This window comes from Bos javanicus, chromosome 8 (genome assembly GCF_032452875.1).
Source record: "Bos javanicus breed banteng chromosome 8, ARS-OSU_banteng_1.0, whole genome shotgun sequence".
Taxonomy (NCBI): domain Eukaryota; kingdom Metazoa; phylum Chordata; class Mammalia; order Artiodactyla; family Bovidae; genus Bos; species Bos javanicus.
The window spans coordinates 10,865,980-10,880,483 of NC_083875.1; the positions used below are offsets into that span (position 1 = coordinate 10,865,980).

The 14,504-nt window shown below is 46.7% G+C and overlaps 1 protein-coding gene across 3 annotated transcripts in view; it reads left to right on the forward strand.

Moving 5' to 3' along the window:
* Positions 1-13,482, forward strand: part of FBXO16 (F-box protein 16) — a 63,852-nt gene extending 50,370 nt beyond the window's left edge. Inside the window, exon 9 of one of the 3 annotated variants that reach the window (XR_009737933.1) lies at positions 694-780. Coding sequence is in view for 2 of the 3 variants with exons in the window: in XM_061425051.1 (XP_061281035.1) it covers positions 694-873 (180 nt within the window). In the remaining variant the exon portion in view is untranslated. Of the gene's footprint in view, positions 1-693 lie in introns of all 3 variants that reach the window. The other 2 variants (XM_061425051.1, XM_061425052.1) reach the window with 2 other exon arrangements.
* The last annotated feature ends 1,022 nt before the right edge of the window (positions 13,483-14,504 follow it).

Sequence of the window (14,504 nt, forward strand, 5' to 3'; positions counted from 1 at the left end):
TGTCCACGTGTGACATCAGTCTTTAGTGCGCATGCCCAGATTAGCAGGGAGGGTAAACGATGGGAACTCTATCAATACCCACCTGGTCTGAGGATCACGAGTCTCCAGGCCCAGCTCTAACACCTTTTAGCTCCTTGAACGCTGGCATTTCAACTACCTGCTCTTCGATTTCATTTATTTGTAAAATGGAGACGTTAATACCTCCCTATCTACCTCACACAATTTCCTTGAGGCTCAAATGAAATGTGGTTGTGAAAGTGCTTTGGATACAAAGAAATGTATTTATTAGGAGTAACTCAATGCTTGAGGGGTTGCATGAGGGGGAAGGTGGTGAGACTGGGACGTCTCAATAAATCCCATCCCGTCCTACGATTTTATAAAATTGTTTTATATGACTTTGTCATTGGTTAAGTAACTAGGTGTGTCCGACTCTTGCAACCCTGTGGACTGTAGCCCACCAGGCTCTTCTGTCCATGGAATTCTCCGGGCAAGAACACTGGAGTGGGTTGCCATTCCTTTCTCCTGGGGATCTTCCCGACCCAGGAATTAAACCCACATCTCCTGCTTGGCAGGTGGATGCTTTACCACTGAGCCTCTAGGGAAGCCCTTTATATTCCTTAAATAAGTTGAATTAGATAGCTTTTTCTGCTGTTCTAACAACTCTCACTCCAGTGGTATCTTTTTTCTCCCTAGAGCTCCTTAAATGCAGAACCCAGGGCCTCCCTACACGTCCCAGCTCACCTTGCTTGGCTTCCTCACCAGCCACTGGGCCTCCCAGCCACTGAAGCAGCAACAAAAACTCTCACACGGCATCTCCAGAGGCTCTCTGGACTTCAGTCATCACCCCAGGCCTTCCCGCAGCAGCTGATGTGAAAAAATGTGAAGAGATTTTTCCAAAAACGACAAGATGCTCTACACAGAGACTTGGATGTCACGTGGATCCTTGCTTAGAAACGGCTTAGGAACCTTATTGTGAAAGCGAGTCCTGCAGTATTTCAGGAACAGGTATTCACCGCACAAACATTGACATATTTATAAACTTAGGAATGTGATGATAGATACTGTGGAGTGGATAAAGGGACATATGACAGGATCCTTGGTGAAGTTGGCTGTGTGAGACAAGGTCCGAGAAGGTTATAACCATCACATCCCCAAGGCTCCACAAGCAGTTTAGTGATGGGACGATTGACCGTGGTGTCAGTTTTGGTGGGGCTGCTGTAACAAAGCCTTAGTCCGTTTAGGCTGCTGTAACAAAAGTACCATTGATAAGTGGGCTTCCCTGATGTTTCAGAGGTAAAGAAACAGCATGCAATGTGGGAGACTTGGGTTTGATCCCTGGGTTGGGAAGATGCCCTGGAGAAGGAAATGGCAACCCACTCCAGTATTCTTGCCTGGGAAATCCCATGGACAGAGGAGCCTGGTGGGCTACAGCCCACAGGGTCACAAAGAGTTGGACACGACTGAGTGACTAGACCACCACCACCATTGATGAGTGGCTTAAAAACAACAGACATTTATTTTCTGGAGGCTGGGAAGTCCAAGATTAAGATATGGGCAGGGTGGGTTTCTTCTGAGGCCTCTCTCCTTGGCTTGCAGACGGCTGCCTTCTCCCTGTGTCCCCACAGACTGTCTTCCTTCTCTGCATGCCAATGTCCTAATCTTCTCACTGTGTATATGCTAAGTTGCTCAGTTGTGGCTGACTCTTTGCCACCCCATGGACTGTAGTCCGCTAGGCTCCTCTGTCCATGGGATTCTCCAGGCAAGAATACTTGAGTGGGTTGCCATGCCCTCCTCCAAGGTGATCTTCCAGACCCAAGGATCGAACCCACATCTCTGATGTCTCCTGCATTGGCGGGTGAGTTCTTTACCACTAGTGCCACCTGGGCCTCTTTATATGGACACAAGTCAGGTTGGATTAGTATGACTTTGTTTAACTTTAATTACCTTTTTGAAGACACTGTCCTAAGACAGTCACATTCTGAGATCTTGGGGGTTAGAACTTCAATATAGGAATGGGGGGCAGGGGTTACAACTCAACCCTTAACTCACACTGTGGGCAAGGTAAAGAGAATCAAGACGAATGGAGAAGCCACTGGGAACTATTAACAGCAGAAGCCTCTATCATCCTTGGGCCTGAGAAACAAAAGAGAAAGGGTGTGCTATTCCTACAACCCATCCAGAGCTGTGGTCATAGGAGAGGGGCCGCCCAGCGTGGGTTCTGTATGACAGAGGAAGGCATCCATGGTGGAGACCAGGCTCTGGCAGGGAGGGAGGGAGAAGACCCACCCCTCTCTCTCCCCACCCTTCACACTCCTCCCTTCACACTCTGATAGTGCTTCCCTTGGTCAAGAGCTGAGAAACAGGAACTGAGAACAGCGAAGCCTGGGGGCTACAGCTTGTAGACGGCAGGCTTTGAGGCAGGGAACAGGCTGACAAATGTGGCCGGGGGTGGGAGGGGAGCAGTGGAATTTGAGTGGGATGATGAAGAATCACCAGCTCAGTGGAGAAAACAAAGCCATTTCCAAAGGAGGAATTAATTATGCATACTCAGGTAACATAAATGGGCTTTAAAGTGTCATCGGAAGACAGAAAATGCTACTTAGCTGCAAAAAATATTAGTCATACATTCAAAACTGAACCAAGTATTCATGTAACCATTTCCAGTCCCAGAAGTTACTATTCTAAGATACTTGTTTGCAGAAGTAAAGCAGAATGATAGAAAAATAGGTTTGTCAATCTTGTCATGTTGAACACTTATGTTCTTAAAATAGGATGGGAAGTATTACTGGAACTATTTTGGAATATAAAGCAGCTCTCTGCCTCAGGAGAGTGCCTGTGTGACCACACCCATCAATGGTTACAGCATGGTTATATGAACTGGGTACGTCCTCTGTGTTATCGCGCTGGGGGTGCCATAACAAAATACCATAGGCTGGTGGCTTCAACAACAGAAATTTGTTTTCTCACCACTCTGGAGGCTGGAAGCCTGAGACCCAGTGTTGACAGGGTGGATGTCTGCTGAGAGCTCCCTTTGGGTTGCCTTTTCAGTGTGTGCTCACAGGGTCTTTCCTGGGTGACTTTGCAGGGGGAAAAGGCGAGGGGATGGAGGGAGGGGGAGAGAGAGCGATCTCTTGGTGTCTCTTCTTTTTTTCCCTAAGTTCAAATCATCCTGATTTTACGGTCACAGAAATACTACAAATATCCACAATTGGTGAACACCATTATAACAAATACAGATAGAAAGATGGATAGAGAGCTACACAGATAGAGTGAGTGTAACAGGAATAGGCTCAATCTGCATGTGCTGTTTTAAAAGTGTAGTGTTGAATTTAGCGTTACTTGAATTTTTTTTTTAATTTATTTGACCACACCAGGGCTTAGTTGTGGGATGTGGGATCTTTAGTTGCAGCATGTAGGATCTAGTTTGCTGACCACGGATCAAACCCAGGCCCCCTGCATTGGGACACAGGCTTGATCCCTGGGTCAAGAAGATCCCCTGGAGGAGGAAATGGCAAGCCACTCCATTATTCTTGCCTGGAAAATCCCATGGACAGAGGAGCCTGGCAGGCTGCAGTCCATGGGGTCGCAGAGAGTTGGAGATGACTGAGCGACTTAGCACACACTCACGAATTTCCTTAAAGGCCCCATGTCCGAATACAGCCCCTCTGGGGGTTAAGACTTCAACATATGAGTTTTGGAGGGGAGCCAAACATTCAGTCCATAACATCCTGCGTAGTGATATGAAATAGATGACACTTGATACTGATAGTCATTAAATCAAGAAAACTTCATTGCACACCTACTGTGCACCAGAATCTCCGCTAGGCTCTGAGATTATAGGTAAAAGGAAAAAAAAAAAAAAAGCCTCATTGTTTAATGAGTTTATAACTTGAAGAGAGACAGAGTAGCAACAGTGGTTGCTGCCAGGAGAACTTGAGCATTTGTGCTGTCACTTGGTCATGTTCGGCTCTTTGAGACCCCATGGACTGTAGCCCACCAGACTCCTCTATCCATGGGATTCTCCAGGCAAGAGTACTGGAGTGGGTTGCCATTTCCTTTTCCAGACCCAGGGATCTCTTGGGTCTCCTGAATTGGCAGCGGGTTCTTTACCACTAGCACCGTTGGTTGCTCAGATGGTAAAGATTTCACCTACAATGCGGGAGACCTGGGTTCTATCCCCAGGTCAGGAAGATCTCCTGGAGGAGGGCATGGGTACCAGTATTCTCGCCTGGGATTTCCATGGACAGAGGAGCCTAGTGGGCTGCAGTCCATGGGGTCACAAAAGAGTCAGGACACGACTGAGCGACTAACACTGTCACTTTCTGTTCCGTGCCTCCTGGGAAGCCCCAGAGCGCCTAGATAGGACGAGTAAACCACTCCCTGGGGGCTGCAGAAGTGATGTGCAAGCAGAAACAGAGGTGAGGAGTTGGATAGTAAACACGGGGTGGGACAGACAAGGGGGAGCATTCAGGATTGAGGAAGATGATACACAGAACTAGGGTGACCAGGATCCTGGTTTGCCTGGGGCTGTCCTGGTTTTAGCACTAAAAATCCCACATCCGGGAAAGCTCGGGGTCGCTGAGCCTTATATGTAGAGGTGTCAATAGTACAGTAGAGCTGGTGCATGGAGGAGGAGGGTTGCAGCAGGGCTGATGGGAAAAAAGCTGGAAAAAAGGCAGGAGCCCAAACAGGAACCGAGCCATGCTCAGGAGGTAAGGCTTTCTTTTGGAGCTAGCTGAGTACTCAGTGCTGCTGTGCTGTGCTTCCTTGATCAGTCGTGTCTGACTCTTTGGACCCCGTGGACTACACAGTCCATGGGGATTCTCCAGGCAAGAATACTTGAGTGGGTTGCCATGCCCTCCTCCAGGGGAATCTTCCCAACCCAGGGACTGAACCCAGATCTCCTGCGTTGCAGGCAGATTCTTTACCACCTGAGCCACCAGGAAAGCCCAAGAATACTGGAGTGGGTAGCCTATCCCTTCCCCAGGGGATCTTCCCCACCCAGGAATCCAACCAGGGTCTCCTGCATTGTAGGCGGATTCGTTACCAACTGAGCTGCCAGGGAAGCAAGTAATCAGTAAGTGATCTTAAGTAGGGGAGCAACTTGCTGAGACCAGATTTTTTTTTCCTATAGCAAATTATTGTAATATTTATTTATTTTCTGTAATCTGCAGTGTGACTTTATTTTTAAATTTTTATCAGAGTGTAGCTGCTTTACAATGTTGTGTAAGTTTCTGCTATATACTTTGCTGTACATATTATTGTTCAGTCGTGTCTGACTCTTTGCGACCCCATGGACTGAAGCACACCAGGCTTCCTAGTCTTTCATCATCTCCTGGAGTTTGCTGAAACTCATGTCCATTGAGTCAGTGATGCCATCCAACCATCTCATCCTCTGTCAACCTATTCACCTCCTGCCTTCAATCTTTCCCAGCATCAGGGTCTTTTCCAGTGAGTTTGGCTTTTCAGGTAGCCAAAGTATTGGAGCTTCAGCATCAGTCCTTCCAATGAATATTCAGGGTTGATGTCCTTTAGGATTAACTGGTTTGGATCTCCTTGCTGTCTTTTTTTGGATGTCCTTCCCATCTAGGTCACCACGGGGCACTGAGTAGAGTCCCCTGTGCTCTATAGAAGATTCTCATTAGTTATCTATTTTATATATAGTATCATAGTGTGGGGCTTCCCAGGTGGTGCTGGTGGTAAAGAACCTGCCTGCCAATGCAGGAGACTAAGAGACACAGGTTCAATCCCTGATTCAGGAAGATCCCCTGAAGGAGGGCATGACAATCCACTCTCGTATTCTTGCCTGGAGAATCCCACGGACAGACGAGCCTGGTGGGCTACAGTTCACGGGGTCGCAAAGAGTCGGACACGACTGAAGGGGCTTAGCAGGTGTGCATGCAAATCAGTAGTTTATAAGTGTCAGTCCCAATGTCCCACCTTCTCCCATCATCCCCAGAGACTTGCATTTAGAAAGAGCTCTATCTGCTGGGTGATGAGGAAGAGGGATGATATTGAGGGCCATTCAGGAAGCTGTGGTGGTTTTTCAGGGAACAGCGATGGAGAGCGAAAGTAAAATGATGTGGGGAGATGGAGAGACCCGGAGGATTTGCAATGTCTTAAGGAGGAGTAACAGGCCTTAGAAATACATGTTTGGGAGGTGAGAGAGAAGGAGCAGTCAAGGATGACTCCCAGGTTGCTGGCTTGGGCAACTGGAAAAAGTCTTGGGAAGTAATTTAGACGGTTTGGAAATACCTTCCCCACTGCACCCTGCGTGAGAATACAAAACAAAGCAGCCTTTCTTCTGCTTCCCAGACAGCTCTTGGTGACCTAAAATCTCAGTTATTGTGCAGCTGCCCCAGAGGTCTCCGGCCCATGCAGCCAGGAGACTTTCGGCGTGCTCAGGTTGGAGAGGAGGTTTGTGGTGAGAGGGGGAAGCAGAGGGACATTTATGACGCTAGATACTTCCTCAAGGTCTGTGTACTCTGTCTTGTTTAAGCTTCACGAAAATCTTACCAGAGAGGAAGGTGGGGACTGTTATTCCCATCTCAGAGTTGCTGAACGGGGATAAACTAACATGCCCTGGGGGCCACAGACACAGAGCAGCAGAGCTGAGCTTTAAACCCAGCTGTGGGGACTTCCCTGGTGGTCCAGTGGTTAAAAGTCCATCTGCCAATGCAGGGGACACGGGTTCGATCCTTGGTCGGCAAAGATTCCACAAGCCGCAGAACACAACTACCGAAGCCTGTGCGTCCTAGAGCCTACGCTTCCCAACTGGAAAACCCACCGCAGTAAGAAGCGTGTGCGCCGCAACTAGCGAGTAGCCCCCACTCACCACAACTAGAGAAAAGCCTATGCAGTAGTGAAAACCCAGTGCAGCCAAAATAAATACATAAAAAAGACTCCACCTCCCAGTGCAGGAGGTGTGGACTCGATCCCTGGTCAGGAAACTAAGATCACACACGCTACAGGGTATGGCCCAAAATTATTAAATAAGTAAATTTTTTAAAAAGATATATTAAAAAAAAATTAAAACACACCTGTGTCTGACTCTGAAGAACAGCTGTTTCCACCAGTGAGTTCCCTAGTTTCTACCCAGTTGGATATGTGTTCCATGTACTGCCATGCCTTGATTCTGTTTTTATTTAGCAGTCCAGCAGGATGCAGACAAGGTAAGGACTGTCTCCTTCAGGGCCCTAAGAGGCCAGTTGAAGGCTGCTTGCCTGATGGAGCAAGGTTTGCAAGAGAGCATCTTCATCCTCTGTAACTGGTCCCCACAGTGATGAAACCCGCAAAACTCTGAAAGCCGTACTTTCTGTATAATTATCTTTGTGAGCATCAAGGCTATGGAGACAGTGTGCCCATCGACAGCCTGTTTAGGGAGGTTGGTATTGTGTGTTAGTTGCTAAGTCGTGTCTGACTCTTTGCAAGCCCACCAGGCTCCTCTGTCCATGGAATTCTCCAGGCAAGAATACTGGAGCGGGTTGCCATTTCCTTCTCCAGAGGATCTTCCCCACCCAGGGATCGAACCTGGGTCTCTTTCATTGCAGGCAGATTCTTTACCATCTGAGCCACCAGGGAAGCCCAGAGGGTTGGGGGAAGGAGATGAAACTCAAGAGACAGGTAGGCATGAGCAGGATACTACACGAAAGAAAGGACCACAGAAGGAGTCTCCAGGGCCTCCCTCCCAAAGATGGGAGTGTACAGCGAGCTTGTCTAAACCTCCGAAGCGACTCTGGAAAACTGACAGCCATGAAAGGGGTCCCGACAGGGAGGCTGCCCTCCTAGGTCAGGGACCTTCTAGAACTGGAGCCTTAAAAGAAACCCGAGAGCCAACCCGAGCTCCTGTGTAACCAGCCACACTTGTATTTTGATGTGACTCTTGACCGAATTCCTGCAGAGTCTTAATAGATAATCCATCCATTTTGCATAGCCTTCTATTGTTATTTCTGCATGTATTTTGTTCCTCTACCCCTTCTAGATTGGGATTTCTTTAAAAGACCCTAGTTTCACTCTGTCCGTGTTTTCACAAGTTCTTTTACCCAGTAGACACGTGACTGGCGTTGTCCTTGGAGTGAAACAGTCCTTTCTCCCCTACCTTCTTTAGTCACTGACACTGGCAGAGAAAGGACACAAGAGGGCGCTCCTTCCCCACTGATCTGAGTTCAGGTCTTGGAGCCTGAGACAGGACAGACATTGACAGAAATGTTTTTAAACTAATTTGGGGGAGTTTTGAATATTTACACCGCCACACTTAGGAAAATCTTCTTTCAGCTCAAGCCTTCGATTCCATTTGAATCAAACTAATATTCACATAATTTTTGAAGAATTTATAATCTAAGGAAGAAGCATTTATTTAAAAAAACCAACCAACCACTTTATATCCATTAGTATGGTTCTTATTAAAAACACAAAATAGCGAGTGTTGGCAAGGATGTGGAGAAATTGGAAGTTTCCTGTGTTGCTGGGGGGGGGGGAGGTAAAACGACCACTGCTATGGAAAACAGTATGGTGGTTTCTCAAAAATATCAAACATAGAATTACCATACGATCCAAGCAATTTTGCTTCTGGGTATATTCCCAAAAGAATGGAAAGTGGCCACTCAGAGAGCTGTTTGTACACCCATGTTAATAGCAGTGTTATTTGCAATAACCAAAGGGCGGAAGCAACCCAAGTATCCACTGACAGATGAATGGATAAACAAAATGCAGTGCAACATGTGCGCAGCCATGTCCAACTCTGCGACCCCATGGACTGTAGCCCGCCAGGCTCTTCTGTCCATGGGATTCTCCAGGCAAGAATACTGGAGTGGGTTGCCATTGCCTTCCCCGGGGGATCTTCCCGACCCAGCAATTGAACCTGGGTCTCCTGCATTGGCAAGCAGATTCTTGAGCCACCAGGGAAGCCCGTAACATACGAGGGAACAGTATCAAGCCTTAAAAAGGAAAGCACTTCTGACACATGCTGTAATGTGGATGGCAAAAGACAGCATGTGGTTCCACTTATTGGAGGTCCCTAGAGTGGTCAGATTCATAGAGACAGAAAGTAGAATGGGGGTTACCAGGGGTACCAAGCATTTATTTTTATTTTTAAAACCAAGACTGTATCGTTTAAGTTATTTGTTTATTTGGCTGTGTGGGGTCTTAGTTGCGACATATGCAATCTGCATGGTGCCACGCAGGATCTTTCGATTTGGTGCACAGGCTCTAATTGCAGTGCATGGGCTTAGTTGATCCGAAGCATGTGGGACCTTAGTTTCCCAACCAGGGATTGAACCTGCGTCCCTTGCATTGCAAGGCAGATTCTTTATGGCTGGGCCACCAGGGAAGTCCCACCAAGTACTTAATAGATACTGAATTTCGCTTTGGGAAGATGAAAAAGTTCTGGAGATGGATGATGTTGGAGGTTGCACAACAATATGAATCTACTTAATTCTACTAAAACATAACATTTAAAAATGGAAGAATTAATTTTAAAAAGGGACAGAGAGAGATGTGTCTTTAAGCCCAGTTTCACGTACAGCCTTATGTCTTGCCAAGGTGCCTTGGAGAAGTGAAGACCCTCGTGACCGTGTATCATGCATGTTGGTGAGGGAGAGAGCCACAGTTTCTGAGCATGGCCCCTGCTATGACCAGTGTCCCAGCCATCTGGGCTCCTGGTTCCGTCCACTTTGGTGCTGGGACCACACTATCTCAGTTTAGTGTCTTTCGGGTGCCTTACATGCTTCGCCCCACACGTAACCACTCGTCTTTACACCGTTATCACTGGACTCAGCCCTATTCCTCTCCTTCATTTCACTAAACACTTTCTTGCAAGTTCCATGTGTATCTCTCTTTTGTTCTTTAATACCTCCCTCCTCTCCTTAAACCAGGAAACCCGGTCTCAGCCCTCACCTCGTGGCAATTTTACTCTCATGGTGTCTCAGTCCAGTCTGGGCTGCCAAAGCAAAATACTGTGGATCAAGGGGCTTAAAAACCACAGACATTTATTCCTCCCAGTTCTGGTGGCTGGAGTTCGAGATCAAGGTGCCGCAGATTCCGTGTCTGGTCAGACCCCATACCTCCTTCCTGTGTCCTCACCTCTGGGGTCTCCTTTATAAGGGTGTTCATTCCACTCACGGGACTTCCCGGGTGGCTCAGCGGTGAAGTATTCGCCTGCCAGTGCAGGAGAAGCAGGAGGCTCAGGTTTGATCCCTGAGTTGGGAAGATCCCTTGTAGGAGGGCATGGCAACCCAGGAGTATTTTTTTTTTTTTTCCAGGAGTATTTTTGCCTGGAAAATCCCATGGACAGAGGAGCCTGGCAGGCTACAGTCCATGGGGTCCGTGCCTTAATCGTGGTCTGTTCCTTGAATCTGCAGTGACCTTCTGTTGACTCCGTGGACATTCTTGAGGTTTTGCCTGAGAGGTGCTCAGCTCTGTCAGCTTCACCCAATTATGATGACGACTCCCAAATCTCTCTCCTAGAGGACAGCCACCGTCCCTCACGTCATCCTCTTTTTCCCCCGATTTATAGGGTGTTTGTGCTTTGGGTGTTCTGCCAGCACCTCACACTCAGCCGCTGAGGCTGTCTCATTTATTTCCTAAACACGAGATGGGGCGGGAGGGGTCTTAGGCACTTCTGATAGGGTTGCTCCACTCGGCTTCATGGTTGTGGGTGGGTGGGGGCATCATTTAATTTCTCAGTTTCCTTACAGAGGAAGAGATTTGCTTCCCCAAAAATCCTACCTGTGAGGAATAAGAAAAAAATAATCTGGGGCCTTCCCTGGGAGTCCATGGTTAAGACTCTGCGCTTCTCATGAAGGGGGCACGGGTTCAGTGATCAGGGAACTAGGATCCTGAGTGCTGTAACTGAGACTCAGTGCAGCCAAATAAATGAATAAATAAAATCCCACATGCTGAGCGGTATGGCCAAAAAAAAAAACAGTGTGTGTACTGTAAGGAAAAATACACAGGTGCCATTGAGTGGCAGAAGCTGGGAATGAGAGGCTCTGCCTTCTCCTGAGTGCACCATCGCACATAAGTGGAAGCTCAGGTGGTCTAGAAATGCTTGTGCAAGAGCGGGTGAGCTGTCGGGGTGGTCTGCCCTGCCTGCTGACGTGGAGACGCAGGTTAACTCCTAGACCCGGCATATTCTACCCCACTTTGTCTAGCAGACTCCCTTACTCATCAGTTGTCAAAGAACTAAAAAGTTATATACTCTCAGAAAGGCGCAGTTCTAACCCAGTAGGACTGAAATAACCTTATCTTAACAAATACCACCAACTCCTTCAATTCCTGTTATGATGGTTCTCAACCCCAATAGGGGGATATGACACTCTTATGACTCTGTGCTGATGATTCTGGGAGAGTGCATAAAAATCGGGGTGCGTAAGGTGATCTAGAATTTTGGGAGGAAAATGCACCCCGAGTTGAGAATGATGACTCTATTATAAGATTGTCTTGTGGAAAAGCCCAACTTATTTATTTATTTACTCCCTTGATAAATCATTGAAACACTAATAACTGAGTTTTTCATGAGCCCCCATCCACTTGTCATCAGTGTATTTAACAAAGATACCATCCTTTTGTACTTAGAAAAGTTGTTTCTCTTTGAGACTCCATAAAGGATTCTAAAGGTGAACAGGATCCTTGCAATTAAGGGAACTATAATGTAACAGGAAGGTTTCTTACAGAAAAGAAACAATTGGAGGGACTTCCCCGGTGGTCCAGTGGCTAAGACTCCCTGCTACCAATGCCGGGGGGGGGGGGGCCGAGTTAGATCCCTGGTCAGGGAAGTAGATCTCACATGCCACAACTATAGATCCCTTTACAGGATCCCTTTTTAAGATGCTGCATCTTAAAAAAAAAAAAAAAATCCCACATGTGGCAACTAAGACTCCGTGTAGCCAAATAGATAAATAATTTTAATTAAAAAGATTCCCGGATATTTCTTATGTTCTTTTATGTTTGAAGAACACTGTTGTATACCATTCTGGTTTTTTCCCATGCACTTTTCATAGCAACATACAATTGTGAGTTAGAACAAGAGATTATTATGATTTTAGAGGTTTTCACCAAGTAGAGAGTTGATTTGTTCCTTTAAGGCTGGATGGGATTTGTATGCAAGGCGTGGGCCAGGACAGAGTTCCAGGGAGATAAAATTGTTTATGCAAAGAGGGAAAGAAAAAAGCAAATGTGAACAGAGATTAGAAAACTTTTTCTGAAGTCAAGGATTCATGAAGGGGAGTAGCAGTGATAAGGTTGAATAAACTCTGAAGAAGAGGCCAAAGTATTTACTTGGGAGGGCGGTGTTTTCTCTAATGTGCTATGATGAAATTTTGATATATTTCATTCCATCATCCCAAAGAGAAACAATTTTTAAGAAAGAAAAAGACCATATCTTTAACATTGTAATGATCGCAACTACCAGCCTGAGTGCCTGGGAGAAAACCAAGCTGTTAAAATAAATATGACCTGCAATTGCCAAATCTTTTATTATTTACTTGCTGTTTGTCATCAGTTAATGCGAGCAGATGGGCTTCCCTGGTGGCTCAGACAGTAAAAAATCTGCCTGCCAATGCAGGAGACACCAGTTCGATCCCTGGGTCTTCTTCAGGGGTTAGACCCCCCTGGAGAAGGGAATGGCTACTCACTCCAGTACTCTTGCCTGGAGAATTGCAGAGGAGCCTGGCGGGCTACAGTCCATGGGGCCGCAAAGAGTCAGACATGACTGAGCGACTAACACTTCAATGCTAGCAGATAAGAGTTTGGATCCTTACTGTAGAAAAACAAATGGAGCGGGGGGGACTTACAAGTTGAGGAAATTCTATCCATTAAGTGTTCTTTTCTCTATGAATTGGGGAAGGGTCACAAGGGCAGACCACCTTGGTTCAGCTCATGGCACATCAGACTTCCCAGAGAAAATGGATTAAGCCCCACTGTCAGCTGTGGGAAGTAAGGCCCGGCAAGGATACAGGTGTGCTTTTAGGCAGATGACTTTGGTAACCATATACACACTGGGTTGTTGAAGGGAGCAACCAAAGACAAGAAGACCAGTTAGGAGATTACAGCAGTAAACAGCAGTAATCCAGACTGGAGATGAAGTAATAGGACCTTCTATCTAATCTACCCTGCTTTACATTATACACATTCTTTTCACAGGCACTCCCTAAAACAATTATGTGAGGAAAGAAATGTCATTCAAACAAACAAACAAAAATGGAAGTTTAATTTAAAAGGTGGCTATGTGAGCAATATTTTTTTGTTTTCATTTTTATTTATTTATTTGACTGCACCAAATCGTAGTTGCAGCACTCAGGATTTTCAGTCTTTTAGTTGCTACAAACGGGTTTGTTTTTTTTTAAGTTGTGTCATGGGAACTCTTAGTTGCAACATGTGGGATCCAGTTCCCTGACCAAGGATGGAACCCTGGCACCCTACATTGGGAGCACGGAGTCTTAGCCACTGGACCACCAGGGAAGTCCTTGTGAACAATATTTTTTTTTTAAATTGACAGCACTTAGTGCCTGGAAAATCCCATGGACGGAGGAGCCTGGTAGGCTGCAGTCCATGGGGTCGTTCAGAGTCGGACACGACTGAGCAACTTCACTTTCACTTTTCACTTTCATGCATTGGAGAAGGAAATGGCAACCCACTCCAGTATTCTTGCCTGGAGAATTCCAGGGACAGGGGAGCCTAGTGGGCTGCCGTCTACGGGGTCACACAGAGTCGGACACGACTGAAGTGACTTAGTAGCAGCAGTGAGTGGTTGGTTGGTGGGGTAAAGAGCAGCAGGGGAGAGGAATCCACGGTGATCTCAAAATTTTTGAACTCGGGCACTTGGGAGACGGTTGCTGCTATTAACAGATGCCTAGAGGAGAAGCTAATCTGGAGGTGGGTGTGTAATGGCAAGTTTTTTTTTATCTTTTGCAATAATTTCAAAGTTAGAGAAAAGTTATACCAAAAGAGGGACTTCTCTGCTGGTCCAGTAGCTAAGAATCTACCTTCCCATGCAGGGGACACAGGTTCGATCCTGACCCCTGGTCTGGGAATTAAGATCCCGTGTGCTGCAGAGCAACTAAGCCCGTGCACTGCAGCTACTGAGTGTGAGCACTGCAGCTACTGAGTGTGAGCACTGCAACTAGACAAGCCAAAGCACAGCAATGAAGATCCAGTGCAGCCCTCCCCCGCCAAAAAAAAAATAAGAAAAAAAGTTTATACGGAAAGAATAGTACAAGATATTCGAGATACGACTTTCACCCTTGTCTCAATATAATGCCCTTCTTAAGCAAAGGGCACAGTATAGGGCCACGCAGTGCACTCAGCTATTACATCTCTCAAATCTCCTTCCATCTAGAAAAGCTCTGTGATTTTCCTTTACTTTCACGGCTGTGACATTTTTTAATATTACAGGCCATTCTGTAGGCTTGTCCTCCCGTTTGGGTTTGTGCACGGTTTCCTCCGTATTAGACCCCGGCGATACGTCTCTGATCGGACTGTCACAGAAGTGACTGTGTTCTCACTGC